This window comes from Neolamprologus brichardi, chromosome 10, assembly GCF_056152115.1.
Source record: "Neolamprologus brichardi isolate AB-2024 chromosome 10, ASM5615211v1, whole genome shotgun sequence".
NCBI classification, from domain to species: Eukaryota; Metazoa; Chordata; class Actinopteri; order Cichliformes; family Cichlidae; genus Neolamprologus; species Neolamprologus brichardi.
Genome location: NC_142113.1, coordinates 11,477,708 through 11,500,704, shown reverse-complemented (window position 1 = coordinate 11,500,704; position 22,997 = coordinate 11,477,708). Strand labels below are relative to the sequence as shown.

The following is a 22,997-nucleotide window of genomic DNA, read 5'->3' as shown; positions in this document are numbered from 1 at the left end:
TACAACCAAAAAACAAATTGAAGATTCCTTCAATCTAAGCACTTTAATATGGCGTTACGTGCCAATTAGGACATGCGCAGTTGTGCGCATAACTAGAACACTTACCTGAACAATTATGAGCTTTGTCTCTGTCTATACTTTGCCAAAAAATACATTCTTACATAAAACACATAAATTTTGAAGCCTTTAGTGAATAAAAAGCTCAACAAAGAGAAACTGCTCTAATTGGCTGTTTAGATTACGTGCACTGGTGGACGACGTAACACCGGATAGGCTAGAAACCCGGAAACAACAGCGCTTCCACCTAGCTGCTTCTGTCTCCGAGAAAATATGACATTTTCTGAATATATATCCTGAATGAGTTTGTTGTTTCCAGTTGGCAGCGAGGCTAAACACACAGCGATTACACAGGAGCTGTGTGCTGCTAGTGCTAGTGGCTGTCGTTTGTCTCGTGTCAGCTGGATTGTCGTCGCCTTTGTTTATCGTTATTTTACTTTAAACGTTTCACAGCTGGCCGCCGTTCATTATGGACGAGGGCTCGGTGCCGGTGGCTGAAGACCCGGCAAGGAGGCGGAGGGTGCACGGCATGTTGAAGCTTTACTACGGGCTGAATGAGGAAGGAAAGGCCCCGGAGCAGCCGGAGTCCCTGGATCCCTGCGACATCAATGGGCCTCATTTTGACCCGGAGCTCTACCTCAACAAGGTGCGAAACTGCTACTGTCATTGTAATCCGCTCAGTGTCTCACAAAGCTGGACTGCTTCAGAATTTTAGCGTAAGCTTGATGCCAGATAATAGAAAATGAAATGCTGAAATCGACAATACTATACACAGTGCAGATTGCAGTAATGTTACATGAACTGAAGAAAACACCAGAGTACTTCCTTCATTTGTCCCAGTTGTAATGTCACTACAGGTGAAGATGTAGATGGCTGTGAATTTTAAAACACTTTTTAAAAATCTGCTTCTGTCTTTGCCAAACAGTGAGGAATGAATCAGTTTTAATACTATATCACACTATATCTAGAAGACACAAATGACCACTAAGTATATGTACAGTAACTTTTTTTTATTTTAAATATCCAAATCCAGCTCAGGAGGGAGTGCTCTCTCACGGAGCTGATGGACCAGGAGACCTGTATGGTCAGGCAGATCCGCTCTTTGGACAGCGACATGCAAACCCTGGTGTATGAAAACTACAACAAGTTTATATCTGCTACAGGTGAAGGAACATCATAAACACACACACTGCTGCCCTAACGTAAGCTGACATTAAATTGTGCAAACCTGGATAGCTGAAATATCCTTCTTTCTTTCTTTCTTTCTTTCCTTCTGCCAGACACCATAAGAAAGATGAAGAATGACTTCAAGAAAATGGAAGATGAAATGGATTGTCTGTCTGCTAACATGGCTGCGATCACAGAGTTCAGCGCTCGGATCAGCGGCACTCTTCAAGACCAGCACGCGCAGATAACCAAACTCTCTGGTGAGCCCTAACCTGACTGTTTGTTTGGATTAAACTTTTTAATAGGTTGATTCATATTTTATTTATTTATTTTGGGGGTCTTACCATGTTTCACTCCAGGTGTTCACACTCTGTTGAGGAAGCTGCAGTTTCTGTTTGAACTCCCCGCAAGGTTGAATAAATGTTTGGAGCTGCAGGCCTACGCTCAGGCAGTGAACACCCACCGCCGTGCCCGCTGCGTACTGCAGCAGTACAGCCACCTGCCCTCCTTCAAGGGAATTCAGGATGACTGTCACGCCATCATGGACAAGCTGGCACAGGAGCTTCGACAGAAGTTCAGGTGACAATGACTAGTTATTACAATATATAAGAAAAATGATTTTAATTAGGATAAACAGCATGTTTGACACAACTGCATAGATATTAAAATTACAAATAAATAAACACAAATTGAGTTGACTCATAGATAATAAACAAATGGACATAAGCCTCATCAGAGAGGTTTTATTGACGAATTTCATACATCTATACTGTTTTTGTTTTATGTTATTTTATTTTGGGTAGTTTTGTTCTATACTGTTTCAGTAAGTTTTTTTTCCAAAGCCTAGTTTAAATAGTCTAGTTTTATTTAAGTTGACTCGGATGTGCTTTCACACCTAGTTTTAGTTTTTAGTGTAGTTTTAGATGCCAACTTGAGGGAACGTTACTCAAAAACTTTTCCTTTTATAAGAGGCTGATGAGTGAGCCAAAACTAACCAAACTTCATGGGGAAAAAATCACACGTTTCGTTACATTTCTGCTTCTGTCTTTTCTTCTTGTGATCATAGGGATGGTGGGTCAAGTGCCAAAGATTTATCAGAGTGTGTGGAGCTTCTGTTGCAGTTGGATGAGCCAGCAGAAGAGCTCTGTGATAAATTCCTGAGCCACGCGCGGTCTCGCCTTGAGTCAGATCTTCAGGGCCTGGAAGCAGAGATAAAGCCGTACCCGTCCACAGCCACAAAAGACGCTTCCGCGCACGGGTCGTCGTCTGCAACAGCCCCCGGATCGCCGTCCGACGGCTCCCCCAAAAGCAGCTCTCTGCCTTCCCCCGCATCAAATACTGACATCCTGGAATTCATTGACAGAGGCTGCAATGAGTTTGTGAGCAGCTTATGCTTGGTAATCACTTCCTATCAAGAACTGTTTATCAACCATGCTCAAAAGGGCGAGCTGGCATCCAAAAATATTCCTCAGATGGCAAATGGCAAGCTGCATGCCTTTGTGGATGATTTGGCTGCTCGATATTTCATGCTCGTCGAGCGGAGAATACAAGAGGAGAAAGGGGTTGGGGATAACTCCCTACTTGTACGTGCGCTGGACCGCTTCCACCGCAGACTCCAGGCTGTGGCCAAACTTCTGCCTGGCTCAGCTGTGCCAAACAAGGGGACGGAGATTGTGATACGGGCGGCGACGGAGCGAGTCAAGCAGTACCTTTCCGCTCTGCAGAGCTTCTACATGGACAGCTTGACAGACGTGAGGCAGGCTCTGGCAACTCCTCGTCTCTCTGTGGCTGGCACTTCTGTGGCTGGGCCAGCCTCTGGCAGAGACGCTCCAACCAGCCTACCAGAGCTGCTCTCCTCCCTGTCAGCCTCAATTCTCAATCAGATTAAGTCGGTGCTGGCGTCAGTGCATCTCTTTACAGCTAAGGACATCACATTCTCTAACAAGCCGTACTTCAAGGTGAACATTTTCTGCTCCCAAACTACCTGACATCATGTGTTACTGTAACCCTGCGTGTTGTCTCTACATTGTGCGAGTAATACCGGTTTGTGTGTGTCTCCCCCCCTTTTAGGGTGAATTCTGCAGCCAGGGTGTACGTGAGAGCCTGGTGGTGAGCTTTATCAAGTTTGTGTGCCAGTCTTCTCGGCAGTTTTGTGAGACCGCCGGCGACAAAGGAGGTTCAACTCCCCCAGCCCTTCTGTTGCTGCTGTCTCGTCTTTGCTTGGACTACGAAACCTCAACCATCTCCTACATACTTACTCTCACAGATGAACAGTTCCTTGTACAGGTATCACAAAACAAGGAGAACTAGCTCTCATTGTGTTTTTGATCTCTTTTATCAGCCAGTCACCCTGCCAAAGGTAATGACAAGAATGTGCTTTTTGCTCTCTCTCTCAGCACCACAGTCCCGTAACACCTGTTACAACTTTATGCGCAGAAGCCAGGGAGGCAGCACAGAAACTACTCAACCATTATGTCAAGGTAGGCTTTTTATCAACAACCTTTAAAAGTCACAAAAGCGAAACAACCTTTTTATTTAGTTGCTTTATTTTTGTTTTGCTTCAGGTTCAGGGTCTGATTATTTCCCAAATGTTAAGAAAAAGCGTTGAAACCAGAGACTGGGTTAACACCATTGAGCCGAGAAATGTCCGCGCTGTCATGAAGAGAGTAGTAGAGGACACCACATCCATTGATGTGCAGGTGAGAGTTTTTGCAACTGTCCCAATGTCCTCGTGCACCCATGATCCTACATGAACGGGGTGTTTTATTAACCTTCTGCATGATAGGTTGGTCTTTTGTATGAAGAGGGCGTGAGGAAAGCGCACAGCAGCGACTCCAGCAAAAGGACTTTCTCTGTCTACAGCAGCTCCAGGCAGCAAGCCCGCTATGCTGCCAGCTACACCCCAAGGTACCATAGCTCTACACACACTCCTCTACACACACTGCTCAGCTGGTGGCAGCTGTGGTTTTGTTTTTTTTGGTTCTGTTCACACCAGGCTTGGCCAACTCCAGGCCTCGAGGGCCGGTGTCCTGCAGGTTTTAGATAACACCCTGGGTCAACACACTTGAATCAAATGATTAGTTAATTAGCAGGCCTCTGGAGAACTTCAAGACATGTTGAGGAGGTAATTTAGCTTTTAAATCAGCTGTGATGGATCAAGGACACATCTAAAACCTGCAGGACACCGGCCCTTGAGGCCTGGGTTTGGACACCACTGTGCAAAAGTAGAGTAAGTAGAGTCTAATGTGCAGAAAATGAAACAATAGAAGGGCCTTTATAAATTTGTCCAATGTTTCCCGTCAAGATTTTCAATCGGTGCTTGGATGTTCTTGAACATCTGTGATTTCAAACTTCCATAGAGAACAAATACCAACTCCCAAACAGGAGTTTTCAGTGGAAAAGGTTGGAGTGTTCAAGCTCAGAGGCCGTGCATTAGGTCAAAGGTGAAAATGCATAATTCGTGTAGTTTACTTGCAACATTTACACAGTTTTGTGCTGTGAGTTTGTCTGCAAGGTCATAACGGTCTATGTCTGGAGGTATCTGAAGATAAACCTTTCTGTAGAAATTAACTGACTGGTGTGTAAGCATGCAGCACATGTTCAACCTGTTTACAAGTTATGGCTCTCTGGCTTGTAACTTTGTCCTCTTAACTACACAGCATGTGATCCAGTGTGCACTGCAAACACACCAGTGCAAGTGGACAGAATGGGATTTTCAGCGATTGACCTTAAAATAGTTAATAATAGAGCTAGCAGTGGTGCAGAGCTACCTATAAATGGGGCGAAAGCAAATTTTTAATCAGGAATGTCAAACTTGTTTATATTGTGGGCCACATGCAGCCTATTTTGACCGTAAGAGCCCCGGACGTTTAACCAAACATTTAATCCCTAATATATCCCAATATAAGAAAAAGAAGTGTAATTTCAACACTACATCTCGGTTTTTCTACGTGATGAAGAAATGCTGCTGTAGTTAATGAAAGAAAACTGTCAGCATGACTCATTGGGCTTAAACTGTGAGAAATAAATTTGTAAAATTACAGAGAAAGATCTGGTAATTATTACCATACCGTCCTATAATTATAAGGCTGAAAATTTGTTGACTCACAGTAAAAAATACAATATACAGTGAAAAAACAGGAATCTTTCTGTAATTCTTTGCCTATCTTACTTTACTTCTCTTAATTATTTTTACTTTGCTGTGAATGGCCACAGGGAAGCTCTTTATAATTAAGAAACGTTTTAAAACTTCTAAAAACATAATAAAAATTCCAAAATGTATGCTTGCCTTCACATTTTTCTATGCCAGTCAGTGGGCCAGATTGGAGCCTTTGTTGGGCCAATTTTGGACCATGGGCCTTATGTTTGACACCCTGTTTTTGATTTTGATTCATTTATTTATTTATTTATTTTGGTAGAGTACAGTGAGTGATTTTGGAAATGTCAGCATAAAGTAATGACATTGTAATGACGTTTTAATAACCACTGAGTGGTTATTAAAATATTATAAATAAAAGGCACAGATACAGTGTTACATTATACTTGAAAGTACAATGTCAGTTGTTTCATAGGCATTTTTAATCATACTTTAACTTTTTAATTTTATTTTTAAACACATTTACTTGAACACTTGTCTTCTGTTTACCTTCAGTGCTCCCATGGATACCAATCTGCTGAGCAACATACACAAGCTGTTCTCTGAAAGGATCGACATCTTTAGCTCAGTGGAGTTCAACAAGGTGGCTGCAGATCTGCAGATGGTCCTCATTTAACAAAATGAAAAAAGAAAAATCTTAGATTTTCACTTGCACATCTTTCTGCTTCCTCAGGTGTCCGTGATGACGGGAATTATCAAAATCAGCTTAAAAACATTCCTGGAGTGTGTCCGCCTGCGCACTTTTGGCCGATACGGGCTGCAGCAGATCCAGGTGGACTGCCACTACCTGCAGATGTACTTGTGGCGCTTTGTTTCCGACGAGAATCTCGTGCACTTCCTGCTAGATGAGATTGTTGGAAGCGCCGCCCACCGCTGCCTGGATCCCGCACCAATGGAGCAGAGTGTGATAGAAGTTATCTGTGAAAGAGGCTAAGGCTAAGGGGACGGAAAGAATTACACTGAAATCATGAATCCAAATTTAAACACTTCTTTTCTGTTCAACACTTGTTGTTCAGTCTGTTGATCCAGATCAAACGAGTCAGGAATTATTACTTTTTCAACACTAAATCAAACAGTAGTAGCTGTTAACTGACGGAAAATTTGTGGCAGATTTAAATCGAAGTGCTTGTCATTAAAGTCCAAATGAGCCTGTACCACTTTGGTTTGATATCGTAACTGTTACAAACTAACAAAATCATCTCCATCTCCTCCTTATACAAAGATAGAGTTGAATAATCCACTGTACAAGCTGAAGCTTTTAGCACCTGTTTCACTTGAAGGATAAAATATTGACCTTGAGTACATAATATTAATGACTACAGAGAGAAGCTGTGTCCTGTGAAAATCACATGTATTAATAAATAATTTTTAAGAGTGCTTTGCTGAATAATAATTTTCTGATTATGTAATCCATGTATGTCTACCTGCTACCTTCAGGTCGTTTGAGTCTGTTTTCTGGGCTTGTTTCCATGCAAGGAATGTTTAAATGTAGCTTGTCTGAAATAAAAGTGTATGAATGTGGGATTCAGAGATTGTGCTGTCTCTGTTGAAATCAGCTGGTAGATATAGCACTGTGCGCCTGCACTGATCTAAACTTGTGAGCATGAGAGTGACTGAGGCGAATTTCACAACATTTTCTACTATCTGGAGGGTACAGCTGACTGTCGCCACCTGACGATCGCATTTGATTGGCTAAGCCTTTTTCTCCCACCCTCTTCTGATGACCGAGGAGACTCCTGATTGGCGCGGGGAGGATTTCGTGCTGCGGTAACGTAGGTGGGGCGTGTCCGTGTGCAGGTTGCTGGATGGACGCTTACGAGCTGCCGTGATGCAAACATCCCATTTTGCAGTAACCGGTAAGAAGCTAAACAGGACTACAGATTTGCACTCTTCGTGTTTGCGGAAAGCCTTCAGTTCGTTCACAGGTAACTGGTCCAACCCGTGTTTCACTGTACACAGCAGAACTGCTCAGGAACTGACAGCAGCTTGACCTGAACTTTGCCTTATTTATTTATGGCATCCATCGCGACAGTCCAGCACGGGTGTGCAGAAATAAGCGGCGGTTTAAAATTTTATTAGAAAAAGGTTTTTAAATTGAACCATAATGACTTTTTGATGACTCTTAATCGTTTCGTTGACCATTTCTCTTCCTTTTGGTCAAGTTTGATTATTAGCCCACATTTAGAATTCCCTTTGAGTATTTGAATGCATCAATATTGTGGCCTCGCCATTCAGTGTGAGGGGTTTACATCAAATCTAGTCTGACAAGTATGCACCTGTAGAAGAAGTGCTTGGATCTACTCACGTAACAGTACAAATAGAATCATTTAAAAAATACTCTACTGCAAGCGGAAGCCCTCAGCTTTAGATTTTACTGAAAGAGGAGAGATGCCTTTGAAGTCAACTTCACTTTCCTGACAGCTTTGTTACAGAAAGAGTTCAAACGCTGACAGTCTTGTTGGTTCAGTGTGGTGGAAATCTCAGTTTGTCTAACCTGAGGAGGGCCTCTGTGGGTTTACAGGGTTTATTAAATCAGTTATAAGTGTATTGCAGTGTATATGCTCTTTAAATCTCCGGTTTTAGATAATCATTACTGATTGCTGGTAGTTGGTAAAAAGTGCCCAATAAAATGGAAATACTCAAGGGAAAAAGTATCTTCAAGCTTCAAGATCTTAATAATAATACAGTCTCTGAGGGATTTGTGTTGTCATTTTTACAACCTTTTAACCTACTGTATATATTGTCTTCTTTTTAAACAGGAGCACAATAATGAGACCAAACAGTCAAGCACTCAAACACAAACTGTCACATGACTCAGAGAGGGAATTTGGAGGAACCCTGGGTAAGTCACAGCAGTGTGTCTTCATGTCGTGCTAGTAGACATCTTCGATTTAGTTTGATGTGACGTTGCCATGATCACAGTGCTGAGCATTGATGCAGCATGTGCCATTGCTGCACTAAACTAGAAAAACAACAGAAACTTTTCTTTCCTTTGATTCATTCATGCACTCTGATGCTCAAGCTGCTGTCTGCAAATGCAGTGCTATCACATTACCTGCATTTCCCTGCAGCTAAATGCTGTTTTTATATACAAATTAGATAGAAGCTAAGAGGATCCTGATTTTATAAAAGGAAGAAATAAGCGGTGGTGATCATTTTAGCTGACATACAAAAGAACGTTTACACTAATGCGCTATTTATGATGCTGACACTGCCTAGAGATGTGTTGTTTTATTAAATTGAGCAGTTTGTTTGGTGGACCATAAGATTGATGCCTCAGTAAAACTAATAGGATGAAGGATGTTGCACTGTAGTAATGATCGCTGGCATCACAGCATCATCTCCATCATTACACCTCTAATCAAGAATCAAGGCAGCCTCCTATGTCAGATTCATCATTGCTGAAGTGAAATGTGCATGATGCTTCATGTTGTGCTTTTCCAGTTAAGCTAACCACAGATTTCACATCCGTCACTACTGATGTTTACAGTCAGCTGACTGAATTGTTTTGCTACTCTGCAGTTATTAGAGTTACCACAGTTTACCTGCATATACATTATTAATGTGCTGCAATGCCAAATCTCCACGGATGCTGTTTCACTTCTTTACACGTTGTCTCAGCCATGCTGTCTTAACACGCACCTAACCTGTCATCATACTTTTGTCTGACTCTTTAATCGTATTCATCTTTCAGGTGCCGTGTGCATTCCCATCTTTCTTCCGTTAACGGTGCTGTTCCTGATCAGTTTGAGCCGATCTCCTGAGGCCAGTTTGTTCCAATGGCCGCCCCCCCTCCCCTCAGCTGACCAGCTGTGGGACCCGCTGGCCCCCGTGCTTCTTCTTGGGTGGTTTGCTTTGCATGCAGTCATCTATTTGATGCCATTAGGAAAGGTACGGCATGTTCATCAGCCCAATTCAATGTGAAACTTACAGTGAAATCTGCTGTGGGTTTGTGATCTAGCTTATGTGTATAATGAAGCTGTAAACATAGCTTTATAACATGCTGTGTGTAATAATTAATACTAATAAATCAGAAGATAATTATTGCCTGTTAAGTTCCAGTCAGTGTGATCGTCCTCTTGGTTAAATGACTGTACTCTGCAATTAGAGTTCTTTCAGAGCTACACGCCTCAACACTTCTCCTTTGCTACATACTGAGAAGTTTATAAAATACAGCGACCTGTATAATACAGTTCATCTGTGGCTATAGGCGCTCTCTGCCTATAGAGTCCAGCATTTTTACAGAGGAACTGTCTAAGCTGCACAATTATGAAGAAATGAGAAATGAGAAAGAATGGGTTGAATTATTGACCTTATGACACTGTAATAGGTATGCAGCATGTGATTTGTGTTGTATTCTGCTTATTGCCTGCAGGTGTCTGAGGGGCTGGTGCTCAGAGATGGAACACGCCTCAAGTATCCCATAAATGGTATCGTTGAGCAGCTATTCTTTAGTATTATACATTGACTGCAAATGTGTTGTTCACAGTTGTGTTGCTGACTGTAGTATATTTGAAAAAAAAGAAAAAGAAAAGAAAAAGAAAATCTAAAATCCACAGGTCTGATCTAAAAGTTGAAGTTACATAATACTCAGCTCTTCCAACTTTTACCTTTTTCTCCATGCAAGCCTCTGTCAGCCTGCTTATCTCGCTCCTCCAGGCGACAACATTTTGTGTTGTTTGTTTCCCTCCCTCAGGTTTTCATGGCCTGTGCATCGGCGGTGTGTTCCTGATGTTGTTACTGGGGCTCGGGGCTCCTCTGGGGTATCTGTTTGAGCTGCTGTTGCCTTTGGCAGTATGTGCAATAGCAGTGTCGTTCCTGTTCTCCATCTACCTCTACATCCGCTCCTTCTGGGCTCCTTCCCATGCGCTTGCTTTGGGAGGAAACACAGGTGAGATGTTGAGGATCATTAATAAAGGTTGAATCCATGCTAAAACACGGTTTGAACCCAGCAGCTGGCAGCATTCAGTGCGTCCACAGGCTTGTTGTATTGTTTGCTGGAGGATTTGGATGTTCCTGTGGGTAATTATCTAACTGCCACGCTCAACAGGAGCTTGTAGGCATTATGCATGAGGCAAACTGTTAAGTGAGATAGCGCTCCTGTACTTGCTACTCTGCTACCTTTATGTCAGCATGTAATTATAGCATTTGATTTTTGTGATTTAACCCATTTTTCTCTTTGATATGATTTAGGAAACCCGCTCTATGACTTCTTCATCGGGCGGGAGCTAAACCCCCGGATTGGAGATTTTGACCTGAAATATTTCTGCGAGCTCAGACCGGGTCTGATTGGCTGGGTGAGTTTACCCAGATTAGCAAACTACTTGGCTCACCTTAACACTGTTCAAAGATTTATAGATACAGTACTCTATAAGAGACACATTTGAAAACTGTCTCTAACCAGATGACAAGATCCTTTTTACTTTAGAAGTCATCCATTCATTCTCTTCCACTTATCCAAGTGGCTCCACTATCCTATCCCTATAGGCAGGGCACACCCTGGACAGGTCACCACTATGTCTCAGGGTTAACACAAAGAGACAAACAACCGTTCACACTCACATCACACCAGAATCACCAGTTAAGCTAACCCCATTAACTGCATGTCTTTGGACTGTGGGAGGAAGTCAGAGTACTCGGGCAGAATCGACACAGCCGCAGAGAGAGCATGCAGACTCTGCACAGAAAGGCCCGGCCAGATAATAGAGTCTTACCCGGATGTATTTTTAAGTGTGCAAAACACCTTCAGATTCACGTTAAATGCATTAAATAGCATTGATGGTCATTTCTGTTCAAGAGTCCAACATAACCAACAGGTGGCGGTATTGCTCTCCTCTGAGTTTCCATAATAATTTGCAGTCTGTGAGTTTGACACAGTCACAATCAAAAGCTTTTCTCCCTGCTGACCTGACACAGTAAGACATTTGCTGGAGGACTGGGGTGCGCGCAGCTATCTGTGTCTGAGTCATCAGACTAAATTAGACTAAATGTGCTGTAGAACCTCAAACAAGATCCCTAAAATGACCACGAGGTTCTCAGTGTCATCGCTGGTCACAAAAACGACAACACCGAGACTGCAGAAGGTTAAAGCGTCTCGGTAAAGCACTGATGCGAGGAGCCGTTTTCCTTTGGTATTTACAGTGTACAAAGGAAAAACCTTTGCACATGTGAATGTTTTAAAGCCATGTGCGTGGGAGAGCCCAGAAAAAGCCTCCACCAACTGGCTACAGACACTGTGTGGGATATTTTCATTTCCTGTTCAACATCCAAACTACTTTCTTTTAACGTTCAGCATTTCACAGTTGCTAATAAAGTCTCAAATATTAAAGCACAATGGGCTTTCTTAATAATTTAATGGATTCCTTGGGCTTTGGTATAATAGTGCCAAATATTGCTTCTTAGATCTAAATCAGCTTCATATTTAATAACTCAGTTTGAGTTATGGAAGCGTTTATAGCTCGAGTGTGAAATATTTATTTTGTTTCTGCATTCTCGTGTATCATAAAGTTGGAAAAATGTACACGATGTATGGATTTTTTTCCCCACTGGGAACATAAATGACAACAGTCTGGGGAATGAATGCAGCTGCAGAATATCCTTCACTCAGAAAGCATTTGGAGTGTGATAATGCATTTATTAATCATTTATTCGATTGGTCCAAATGGCAGACAATTGATTGGCGTGTACGCTGTAATTATTTGCACATTTTTTTGTTCTCTAGACTCTGCACTGCAGCTCATTCCATTTGACATAAAATGATGGATCACAGCGCCTAGTCTGGGCTTTCATTCGAGCACTGAAAAGACTCCGTGCGAGATACGGTTAAACGTGTCGCCCTGAATCACAAATGGTTAAAATGTAAATTGGACATTTACGCAAAAGACCTCACATGTGACCCAGAGTTGACTGCGAGCTGTCATTCAGATTGAGGTGATTCAGAGGAGGTGAAGAAGATATCAAGGACTTGTTTGACGACATGACCGGTTTGCCAAAAGTTAGATTCATTCTTAATTTTCACTCAAGAAAACTGGAACAAGACCTGCAAATGATCTCATGGATGGATAAGGCTAAGACTTGACTTTTAATGAAGTCTATACTGTTTCATATTATGTTCGATTAAATGTACCTAAATACAGAGTAGGTTTTTACTGTATGTTTATAATCAATTCATCACAGGAGGAATTTTCTTATTTAAAAAGACAGAAAATGGGACATGTGTCTTATATTTCACGCACAAACGAAAGACTCGATTAAGCGAGACATTATTTGGCAAATTATTAATCCTAAAAACAGTGGCTCTGTAGTGTAGTGGTTAATTTGCCTAACACATGAAAGAGCCCCTGTTTGAGTTTGGGAGGAGATGAAAATCCCTGGGAGGGTAGCATCAGGTAGGGCATCATCTGTAAAAATCGCATATGTGGATCCATCCACACGAGAATAAGTGACCAGCCAAAAGAAGCTTTTTATTTAGTGCAAAATAAATAGTAGAATAATGACAGCATCCATTTATTTTAGTTGGCAATCTCATGATCACAGAAGGAATTTGTCTGCCCGTGCAAATGAACACACGCAGCCCCACTTGTGTTCATCTTTATTCACGACCCCCTCAGGTGGTCATTAACCTCGGCATGCTGATGAAGGAGGTGGAGCTCCGAGGATCCCCCTCCCTTGCCATGATTCTGGTCAACAGTTTCCAGCTGCTGTATGTGGCGGACGCTCTGTGGAATGAGGTGAGAGTCACACTTTTTTTTTTTTTTTACTTTATTTGATCACTGCTTTTATTTAATGTCTGCTTCATTTTGCTGTAACAGGAGGCTGTCCTGACCACCATGGACATTGTGCACGATGGTTTTGGTTTCATGCTGGTCTTCGGTGATCTGGCCTGGGTTCCATTCACGTACGGCCTGCAGGCAGCCTTCCTGGTTGTGCACCCCCAGGCCCTAAGTTCACTCAAGGCCGCAGCCATAATAGCACTGAATGGTAATCGCTTGTCAGCTCTTTTCTGCTGTTCTGCTGAAAAGTGGCTGAAAACGAATAATGAACCTTTTTTTTTTTGTTTTGTTTTTTGCCGTCAGGTATTGGATATTACATTTTCAGACAATCCAACTCACAGAAGAATCAGTTCAGACGGGACCCCACTCATCCAAGTGTCACTAGTCAGTTTGTTTCCCTCCTTTTTAATCTTTATCTTTTAATGCATTCAGATAAAGTCTTTTTTATTTTTATTGATTTCCTCCTCACATCAAAGTGGGGAGGGAGACAGAGAGTTGGTAAATCTTATTCAGAAATATCGGTGCGTTTTACGACTCCCTACAGGACTGGAGACCATTGCCACAGCAACAGGGAAGCGGCTGCTGGTGTCCGGCTGGTGGGGTCTCGTTCGTCATCCCAATTACTTTGGGGACCTCCTCATGGCCCTTGCCTGGTCCCTTCCGTGTGGTAAGACATCTTAAAAGCCCTCTGCCCTTTTTTTTTTTTTTTGGCTAGAAAAGAAGGCCACGCTGACATAACAGGTTTTTTTTAGCATATGTGGGTGAAGTCATGGATAAGAGATTAATGTCAGGCTGAGTATTAATCATCTTCAGCCTTGTTTATTATTAGTATGGATAATGATGGCTGGTTGTGTTAATGATCCACTGTGAAATCCAGGTTCTTTTTTTTCTCGGAAACTCTACTTGTATGTATGTATGTACGAAAGTTTTGACCTCCTCATTATGAATGTCACTAATCCCTGGATTAGTGACATTCATAGCAAAGTAACTCATAGCAAAAGTCATAATCTTTCATTTTTATTGTGATTGGTCGTTTTAAGAAAATCTTTACGTTTGTATTTAGCTGCAAGGACCCCAACCCCAAATGCATTTATTGATAATGAAGCAGCAAGCTGCGGCTTGAGGAAGCCTTTATCGGATCAGGGGTGACTCGTGAGCCTGGCATATACAACTGATCGCTTTGAGAAAGACTGACAAACAGAAGAAACAGGGGAGGGAGAATGAATGGGTGTGTCGCACAAGTAGACATTTACAGATCTATGGCCAGTAGGGGAGTGTTTGCGGCGTGCTCCAACTCCTTTGAGTTTATCTACCTTTATAATATGATTGGAAAGATGTGTTTTTGGTATTTAAATAGCGTTTTGCATGGGGTGCTGATCCAAGGATTTTCAAATATTTTAAACTTAACCATGAAAACCTGACCAAGTCCAACACCAGGAGCAAATAATTGTCAGTAAGTCCAAGCTCTCACTGCAAAATGAGGGCCAAATGGATCATAGCAATGGGTCAGATACCCCACACTCCTGAAGCACATACCAGAGGATCCACTGAGGGTTACAGTTAGACCCCTTCTTCAATTCAATTCAATTCAATTCAATTCAATTCAATTCAATTCAATTTTATTTATATAGCGCCAAATCACAACAAAAGTCGCCTCAAGGCGCTTCATAGATACAGAGAAAAGCCCACCAATCATATGACCCCCTATGAGCAAGCACTTTGGCGACAGTGGGAAGGAAAAACTCCCTTTTAACAGGAAGAAACCTCCGGCAGAACCAGGCTCAGGGAGGGGCGGCCATCTGCTGCGACCGGTTGGGGTGAGAGAAGGAAGACAGGATAAAAGACATGCTGTGGAAGAGAGACAGAGATTAATAACAGATATGATTCAATACAGAGAGGTCTATTAACACATAGTGAGTGAGAAAGGTGACTGGAAAGGAAAAACTCAATGCATCATGGGAATCCCCCGGCAGCCTACATCTATTGCAGCATAACTAAGGGAGGATTCAGGGTCACCTGGTCCAGCCCTAACTATATGCTTTAGCAAAAAGGAAAGTTTTAAGCCTAATCTTAAAAGTAGAGATAGTGTCTGTCTCCCGAATCCAAACTGGAAGCTGGTTCCACAGAAGAGGGGCCTGAAAACTGAAGGCTCTCCCTCCCATTCTACTTTTAAATACTCTAGGAACAACAAGTAGGCCTGCAGAGTGGGAGCGAAGTGCTCTAATAGGGTAATATGGTACTACAAGGTCATTAAGATAAGATGGGGCCTGATTATTTAAGACCTTGTATGTGAGGAGCAGGATTTTGAATTCAATTCTGGATTTAACAGGAAGCCAATGAAGGGAAGCCAAAACAGGAGAAATATGCTCTCTCTTTCTAGTCCCTGTCAGTACTCTTGCTGCAGCATATTGGATTAACTGAAGGCTTTTCAGTGAGTTTTTTGGACATCCTGATAATAATGAATTGCAGTAGTCCAGCCTGGAAGTAATAAATGCATGAACTAGTTTTTCAGCATCACTCTGAGACAGGATATTTCTAATTTTAGAGATGTTGCGCAAATGGAAGAACGCAGTCTTACATATTTGTTTAATATGTGCGTTGAAGGACATATCCTGGTCAAAAATGACTCCAAGGTTCCTCACAGTGTTACTGGAGGCCAAGGTAATGCCATCCAGAGTAAGAATCTGGTTAGATACCATATTTCTAAGCTTTTCAGCGCCGAGTACAATGACCTCAGTTTTATCTGAGTTAAGAAGCAGAAAGTTAGTGGCCATCCAAGTCTTTATGTCTTTAAGACATTCCTGCAGTTTAACTAATTGGTGTGTGTTATCTGGCTTTATGGACAGATAGAGCTGGGTGTCATCTGCATAGCAGTGAAAATGTATGCTATGTCTTCTAATGATGCTGCCTAGGGGAAGCATGTATAATGTAAACAGAATTGGTCCTAGCACTGAACCCTGTGGAACTCCATAATTAACCTCAGTGTGTGAAGAGGACTCTCCATTTACATGCACAAATTGGAGTCTATTAGATAGATATGATACAAACCACTGCAGTGCAATACCTGTAATACCTACAGCATGTTCTAATCGCTCTAACAGGATATTATGGTCAACAGTATCGAATGCTGCACTAAGGTCAAGAAGGACAAGCACAGAGATGAGTCCACTGTCAGAGGCCATAAGAAGATCATTTGTAACCTTCACTAAAGCTGTTTCTGTGCTGTGATGAACTCTGAAACCTGACTGAAACTCTTCAAATAAACCATTCCTCTGCAGATGATCTGTTAGCTGTTTGACAACTACTCTTTCAAGGATTTTTGATATGAAAGGAAGGTTGGAGATTGGCCTATAATTAGCTAAGACTGCTGGGTCTAGAGATGGCTTTTTGAGTAAAGGTTTAACTGCAGCCACCTTGAAGGCCTGTGGTACATAGCCGATTATTAGAGATAGGTTGATCATATATAAGATCGAAGAATTAATCAATGGCAATCTTCAAGTCCACAAAGAACATGACTGGTTGTGCAAACTCCCACACACCCTCAAACATGCTCAGCAGGATAAAGAAGTAGTCCAGTATTCCACAACCAAGGCGAACCTAGATTTTACTACATACACTACATACAACTTCTTTAACTGAGCTTCAGGAGAACCAATGTGGACAAACTTCTTCTCTAGTACATCCAGTAGCTTAATATTTCCAGCGAGGCTTAAAATTGTGATCCTTGTGTAATTGGTCCTGGAGGACATCAAGAGCCTTAAGATGCTTCTAGAGAATCTGATCCACCCCAGGGGCTCTGTGACCAAGGAGCCGTTAAACTACCTCAGTGACCTTACCCCCAGTGATGGGTCGGTCATCCCCCTCAATTCTTCTTTTCCTCTGGGTGTGACAATAAGATTGAGGGGATCCTCAGTGGAAGTATTCCTTGCACTGCTTGATTATATTAAGTTGAGGTCAGTTGCTTTCCCATTCTGTCACATGACAGTATCCCTGAATCGTTTCAAGGCTGTCCAAAAGTCTTGTTTCTTCTCACCCAGTCCTCCCTGACCTTCCTTCAGCTACATGGGCTGGACTCTTTGCTGCCAGAACAGACACCAGCCACTTTGCAGCTGCAGATTCGTGCAGCGTGTTCCTCTTTTTAACCCAACCTTCCTTTGAATGCTTCAGAAGTTGTGCTGGAGGTTTGGATGAAAATCTCACTCACAGACTGGGGGCTCTGCAAAATGGTCCTCACTGTACATTTGGGTACACGAGACCTGTCCAGGACCCTGCTTACGAACACCCTTCTTGAACATGGTGTTTGTTTTTGACAAACTGTACTTAGCACAGAAGTCCAACAGATAAACACCACTCTGGTTCAGATCAGGCAGGCCATTCATCCTGATCAATCCCCACCTGGTCTCACCTGTTCTGTCACGAAGTGGGATGGACTCAAGCGCAGACAAGGCAGCTAGAATACAGTTCCGTTTATTACTATACAACACCAGGTGCAAATATATACAAGTGAGAGGGCGGGGGGAATCCAGGGCATAGGGAAATCCGGGAAAGCAGCTCTTCACACACGAGGGACTTCACAAAAAACACAGCACACCAGCAAGCCTGCACACCAAGGGTTCCAGGGAAACGGAATTCCTGTTTACAGACAACAAGTGATTAATCCAAATGGTCAGCGATACAAAAAGGCAACAAGAGACTAGTACTCCGGAGCTTACTACTGAGGTTACTCAATAGTCCAGCGACGAGATGTTTCCAGCCACTGCCTTAAGTAGTGGATGAGTTTAGGCGATGAGCCACAGGTGTGTGATTAACCTCAGGTGCGCGGGCCAGGGGCGGGAGCCCGTAATAAGCTCCGCCCCGGGAGACACGGCAAGCGTGAGAGAGGTAGATGTAAACAAGAAACATATGTAGCCAACCTGAGTCAGCCGGGCAGATACGGGGACCATGACATGTTCGGTGCCCACCGTGGCGTGTTAATGGCAGGGGTACCCTGAACTGTTGCTCAGCACATAAGGAACAAACAACAGTTAAGACCTGTTCCCTGGGAAGTTGTTTTCTAGGAGATTTGTAACAGTTTTGTTGAAAATTCCGAGGTTTTCTTTCTCTGAATTTTACCCCTCCTCACCGAGCCGCTATTGTTTTTCTTTTTTCTTTTTTTTTGCATTGTGGTAAATACCGGATGGAAAACAGCCTCAATCTAACTAAGCATTTAACGCCACATTTTGTGTGCTCTCAGTACAGTTTGATGTGGTTTTGGTTATATAAGGTATTAATGGCCTTGTGCACTGTGATTTTTTTTTTTCAGACTACCTCCATGTCCTTATGAAATATTTGCATTACATTTGCAACTGGTGTGCTTCCAACAAAGGCAGCAGGAGACTGTTCTCTTTGTTCTTCTGTAAATTGCCCTATTCTCTCAAAAACCCACTTCCTGAAATAGTGACTGTCAGACTTTTGTATAGCTGACACTCTCTCATTGGTATTCAACATTATGTGACTCATTTGTCTCTCTGCTTTTGTAATTGAGACGCATTCTTTAGTTTCTGCTTTTTATCCTTTTTTATCGCTGTAGCACAAACTGCAAAAATTTGCACTCCAAAAAAAAAGCGATGACAGATGAAAGCTGCCCTAACAAACGAGCTCAGTGGTCCCCTGTAAACCTGGACTGAGGAAGCGCTGACTAAAGGGACAAGGGGTACTGCTCTGAAACACTAAGTGCAGTCTCAAAAAACAGATTACTGTGATGAATCAACACTGAATATTAAGAGCTTAATCAGAGTGGTATTCACTGCAAGGCTTTTGTACAATAAAGACTGAATAGAAAGTAAACTGCTATTTGCAGAGGAGGATGTACACTTGATTGCAGCTTGTTTTATACAAATCACAAATGCTGATGTCAGTAGCAAAAGAAGGTACTAGTTTTTTTTTCACCATTCATTACTGAATCATATAATACTGTCTTGTGTTTTTTGTCATATGTGCCCCTTTATTTATAGGATTCTCACATCTTCTGCCTTATTTCTACGTCATATACTTCACCATTTTACTGATTCATCGAGAGGCCCGTGATGAAAGACAGTGTAGAGCCAAATACGGGCTGGCTTGGGACACATACTGCCGACGTGTGCCTTACAGGATTTTCCCTTATATATACTAAGAAGAAAAGAAGATGTGGAGGAGAGGGATTTGAACTGCCGTACAACTTATTGAACACAAACCTAGCAATAATTTCATGTAAATCTATTTTCAGTGAAACAAAGATGACTAGCGTCTGCGCTCCACATCTCTTTGGAAAAACAAATATGACTTAAATACTGATTGGACGGCAGAAACAAATCCATAAATATCAGTGCCTTTGTTCAAAGAAAGTCTGCGTAAAAGCGTTGTTTACAGTGTCTTGTTTTGTTGTTTTTTGTTTTTTAAAATGTAGTGCCACAGTAAACTACATTGGAAATAAACAACTACAAAACACCAAGTATTCGAAAGTGTTATTGAAATAAAATAATTATACTATAATGTGAAGATAAAACGTGATGATGTTTTACATCGTTGCATTATGTATGTAGAAGTCAAGCCCATTCTTTTGTGAAAATTGTCATGTGAAAATGTGACTCATACACTCAGTGAACACTTCTGTTTAGTGGGTTTCCACCACGTCCCAAAGGTTCTGTATTGGCCTGAGTTTGGTAATTGTGAAGGCTGTTCAAGCACAGTGAACTCATTGCCACATTCAAGAAACCAGTATGACCTGATCTTAGCTCTGTGATGTTGCAGCATAGAAGTAGCCTTCAGAAGATTGGTCCACTGCGGTCATAAAGGGATGGACACGGTCGGCAACAATACCCAGGGAGGCTGTGTGCCATGAACCCCCCACCGCCACCAGAGTGGATCCACATTGTTTCACACCAAATTCAGATGCTACAATCCAAGTGTAGCAGCAGAAATCCAGACTCATCAGACAAGACAACATTTTTCTAATGTTTTTGCAATCTTCTGTTCACCTTTGATCAGCCTGTGTAAACTGTAGCCTCTGTTTCCTGTTCTCAACTCAACGGAGAGGTGCTCGGTCTACTCTTCTGCTGCTGTAGTCCATTTGCATCAATCTGGCCCTTCTTCTCAGGCTTTCCTCCACATTTTCTTCCGGAGAACTGCCGCTCGCTGGAGATTTTCTAACCGTTGTTTGCAAACCATGGAGATGGTTGTGTGGGGAAAATCAAAGCATATCAGTGGTTTCTGAAATACTCAGACCAGCCCATCTGGCACCAACAACCTTTCTTCACCATTCTGATGCTCAGTTTGAATTTCACTAGCTCTTCTTAATCATGTCTAAACGCACTTAATTGGGGCCAAGTGATTGGTTGATGAGATATTTGTGTTGATGCGCAGTTGTAGAGGTGTACCTAATGAAATGGCCAGGGAGTGTAATTTTTAGTAGTAAAACCACAGCAGCTATTAGGAGCCACTTGCTATGAACATGTCTGTTTTTAGCTGTATCGCGTTCTGCTAACCTTTTAGAACCTGTTATCATCTTGTTCAAATAGATTCTCTTTCCAGGCTTCCAAGCTGCAATAGCAGATGTTCGCCAAGCCTCTAGGCTTTTTAAACATTTGTTAGGCTTCATCTCTGAGCTCGCTCTGTTTCAAATTATTCTAAAGGAACAAGTACACGGCAGATATTAGTACCAGTAAATGCAATCAGAAGCTGCTGAAATGGCCTCTGTCAGCACTAAAGCAATAATTATTTCTTGAGGTTTTGCATTAGAGTAACTTCTTTTGCTGTGGAGGTGACAGGTGGCCACATTATTGCTGAACTGATGCATCACTTTGAGAAGAGGTTTTTTTGTTTAGGCAATCTCAAAATCTTTCATGACTGTGCGATGATCAGCAGTTTGGTTTTTATGGCGCTTTAATATTTGAGCTTGTTTGTTGTCCTTTTTAAAAACTGATTGAGACGTCTATTCTATTAGGCAGCGGTGCAGATTCGTCTAAAAATAATGTTCGTATTATATTTGACCTATTTCATTATAAATCACCCTGCATTTACACTAGAAAATGATGTTTTTCTCACATGCAGTGAGGCGTGTGCGTACAGATGACAGAGCACTCTGCTGATGCACACCTTCGTTTTTCACTTTTTAAACCCATTTACAGTACTGTTGGCCTCTGGCCTCGCCTACACAAGCTATTTTGTGTTGTTTTTCAAATGCTAAGTGCTAATTAGGAACGGGCTTCTATACTGTGAGTGTGCGTGTCTACATGGTGGCTAGACTCATGCTGAATTACATAAGCTTCTTAGCTTTTTATAGGATATGCGAATATTTGTGTGCATGTGCAGCATGTACTATGCGTGTTGTTTTCCTCTGTTATTTTTGTTTTTGTTCTTTTTAAAATTTTATTACATATTTTGTTCATATGGTAATTATAAGGCTGGATTACACCACAGCTACCTGTGCATGTGACACAAAATAATAACAAAATATAACTTCAAGAAGTAACTGTAGTCAACCGCAAAAAGTGTTCACACATCATACATAAACCAACGAAATGACAAATCTCACCTGGAATGTAAGCTTTAGCTTTGAAGTCAGTAAGTTCAGGTGTGGCTATTGCACCAAGCCACTTCTTATTAATATATATCAGTAATAAATATGGCGGACACCTAATATAGTGGCTTATAAATTCAGATTCAGAACATTAAAAACCAGCCAAATATCTTTTATTTCCTTTTCTGTTGTTGTTGCAGTCGTTAGCCACACAATAAATGACAAAAGGTAATTAAACTACTTTAATCACTTAATATATGTCAGCTAGGTCTGTCACACAGGCACAGAGAGGCAAATAGTTGGTGTGTGCAGACAAATTGGCATCTTCCATGCAAACTGTGGGTGACTCCAGCAATCTCCTAATCTGATAATAACCACAGGGACCACCACAAGGTGCAGAACAGATTTCCCCTAGCGACTGCCAGCTGTCTCCAGCAACTGCTCCCCATCCTTTTGGGAAATACACTTTTTGTCCCCAGTGACCGGTGGTTGCCAAGGGGTTGCTGACCATTTTCTAGGTCAGTGTGACTGAGGACTACCAGCAAACCTCTGCAATTAGCTAAATCCTAAGTCCCACCTGTTTTAACTTCTGGTCAACACCATTTTGTATAATATAGCTGTTAGATGTCAGAATAGCTTCGAATGTAAATACAATGTTTGTATTTAGCCAAGACTACTAGATATTAATGACACACCTCCATCTTTTATATACACTCTATTGTTCCGAGCATTATTTAATACAATACGATGTCTACTTTGCAAGTCATCATCACACTTGTGACTGACAAGTCTCTATACAAAATGAGTAATTAGCCCTTAGATTAGGTGTTCAGTTTTAATAAGATCTAAATGCTTAACTCTTTAAATCAGGACGTCACAAACCATCTCATGGCATTATTATATTACATTATATCAGCTCATGATTTCTTTGACATGATGCCGTGCAAACACACTGCCATCTTTAATGAATATAATGACAACTGACATGTGTGGGTAAAGACTTTGTCATTCTTCACTCCCCGTAGCGCCAAATGATTCTGTAAATGATTGTCACTTTGATTCTGTATAATCTGTGAAAAGTTGCTTTCCCTGTGTATTAATTAAATGCTACAGTGGGGCAAAAAAGTATTTAGTCAGCCACCGATTGTGCAAGTTCCCCCACTTAAAATGATGACAGAGGTCAGTAATTTGCACCAGAGGTACACTTCAACTGTGAGAGACAGAATGTGAAAAAAAAATCCATGAATTCACATGGTAGGATTTGTAAAGAATTTATTCATAAATCAGGGTGGAAAATAAGTATTTG

At 41.8% G+C, this 22,997-nt stretch overlaps 2 protein-coding genes across 3 annotated transcripts; both read left to right on the top strand.

The window, feature by feature from the left end:
- Window positions 1–280: 280 nt before the first annotated feature.
- On the top strand, window positions 281–6,902 carry vps51 (VPS51 subunit of GARP complex). Its single transcript, XM_006799446.3, has 11 exons — window positions 281–703; window positions 1,091–1,220; window positions 1,338–1,484; window positions 1,584–1,803; window positions 2,291–3,182; window positions 3,295–3,510; window positions 3,621–3,704; window positions 3,789–3,923; window positions 4,010–4,131; window positions 5,876–5,963; window positions 6,054–6,902. The coding sequence occupies exons 1-11, from the start codon at window positions 527–529 to the stop codon at window positions 6,312–6,314; spliced, it is 2,472 nt and encodes an 823-aa protein (XP_006799509.1). The 5' UTR covers window positions 281–526; the 3' UTR covers window positions 6,315–6,902.
- Window positions 6,903–7,167: 265 nt separating this feature from the next.
- tm7sf2 (transmembrane 7 superfamily member 2) lies at window positions 7,168–19,607 on the top strand. Of its 2 annotated transcripts, none has more exons than XM_006799448.3 (11): window positions 7,168–7,236; window positions 8,140–8,222; window positions 9,075–9,271; window positions 9,756–9,810; window positions 10,077–10,271; window positions 10,574–10,677; window positions 12,991–13,110; window positions 13,192–13,360; window positions 13,456–13,536; window positions 13,697–13,819; window positions 19,146–19,607. In XM_006799448.3, exons 2-11 carry the CDS (start codon window positions 8,150–8,152, stop codon window positions 19,304–19,306), a joined length of 1,278 nt encoding a protein of 425 aa, XP_006799511.1. In that variant the 5' UTR covers window positions 7,168–7,236; window positions 8,140–8,149; the 3' UTR covers window positions 19,307–19,607. The 2 variants fall into 2 exon arrangements, with proteins under 2 accessions (XP_006799511.1, XP_006799510.1); XM_006799447.3 differs by having other exon boundaries at window positions 7,168–7,305; window positions 19,146–19,606.
- The last annotated feature ends 3,390 nt before the right edge of the window (window positions 19,608–22,997 follow it).

Coding starts and splice junctions, on each gene's coding strand:
- vps51 (XM_006799446.3), top strand. CDS start 527: ATGGACGAGGGCTCGGTGCCGGTGGCTGAAGACCCGGCAAGGAGGCGG. Junction 3,183..3,294: donor CTAACAAGCCGTACTTCAAG/GTGAACATTTTC, acceptor CCCCCCTTTTAG/GGTGAATTCTGCAGCCAGGG. Junction 3,924..4,009: donor CCACATCCATTGATGTGCAG/GTGAGAGTTTTT, acceptor TCTGCATGATAG/GTTGGTCTTTTGTATGAAGA.
- tm7sf2 (XM_006799448.3), top strand. CDS start 8,150: ATGAGACCAAACAGTCAAGCACTCAAACACAAACTGTCACATGACTCA. Junction 13,361..13,455: donor AGCCATAATAGCACTGAATG/GTAATCGCTTGT, acceptor TTTTGCCGTCAG/GTATTGGATATTACATTTTC. Junction 13,820..19,145: donor TGCCTGGTCCCTTCCGTGTG/GTAAGACATCTT, acceptor CTTTATTTATAG/GATTCTCACATCTTCTGCCT.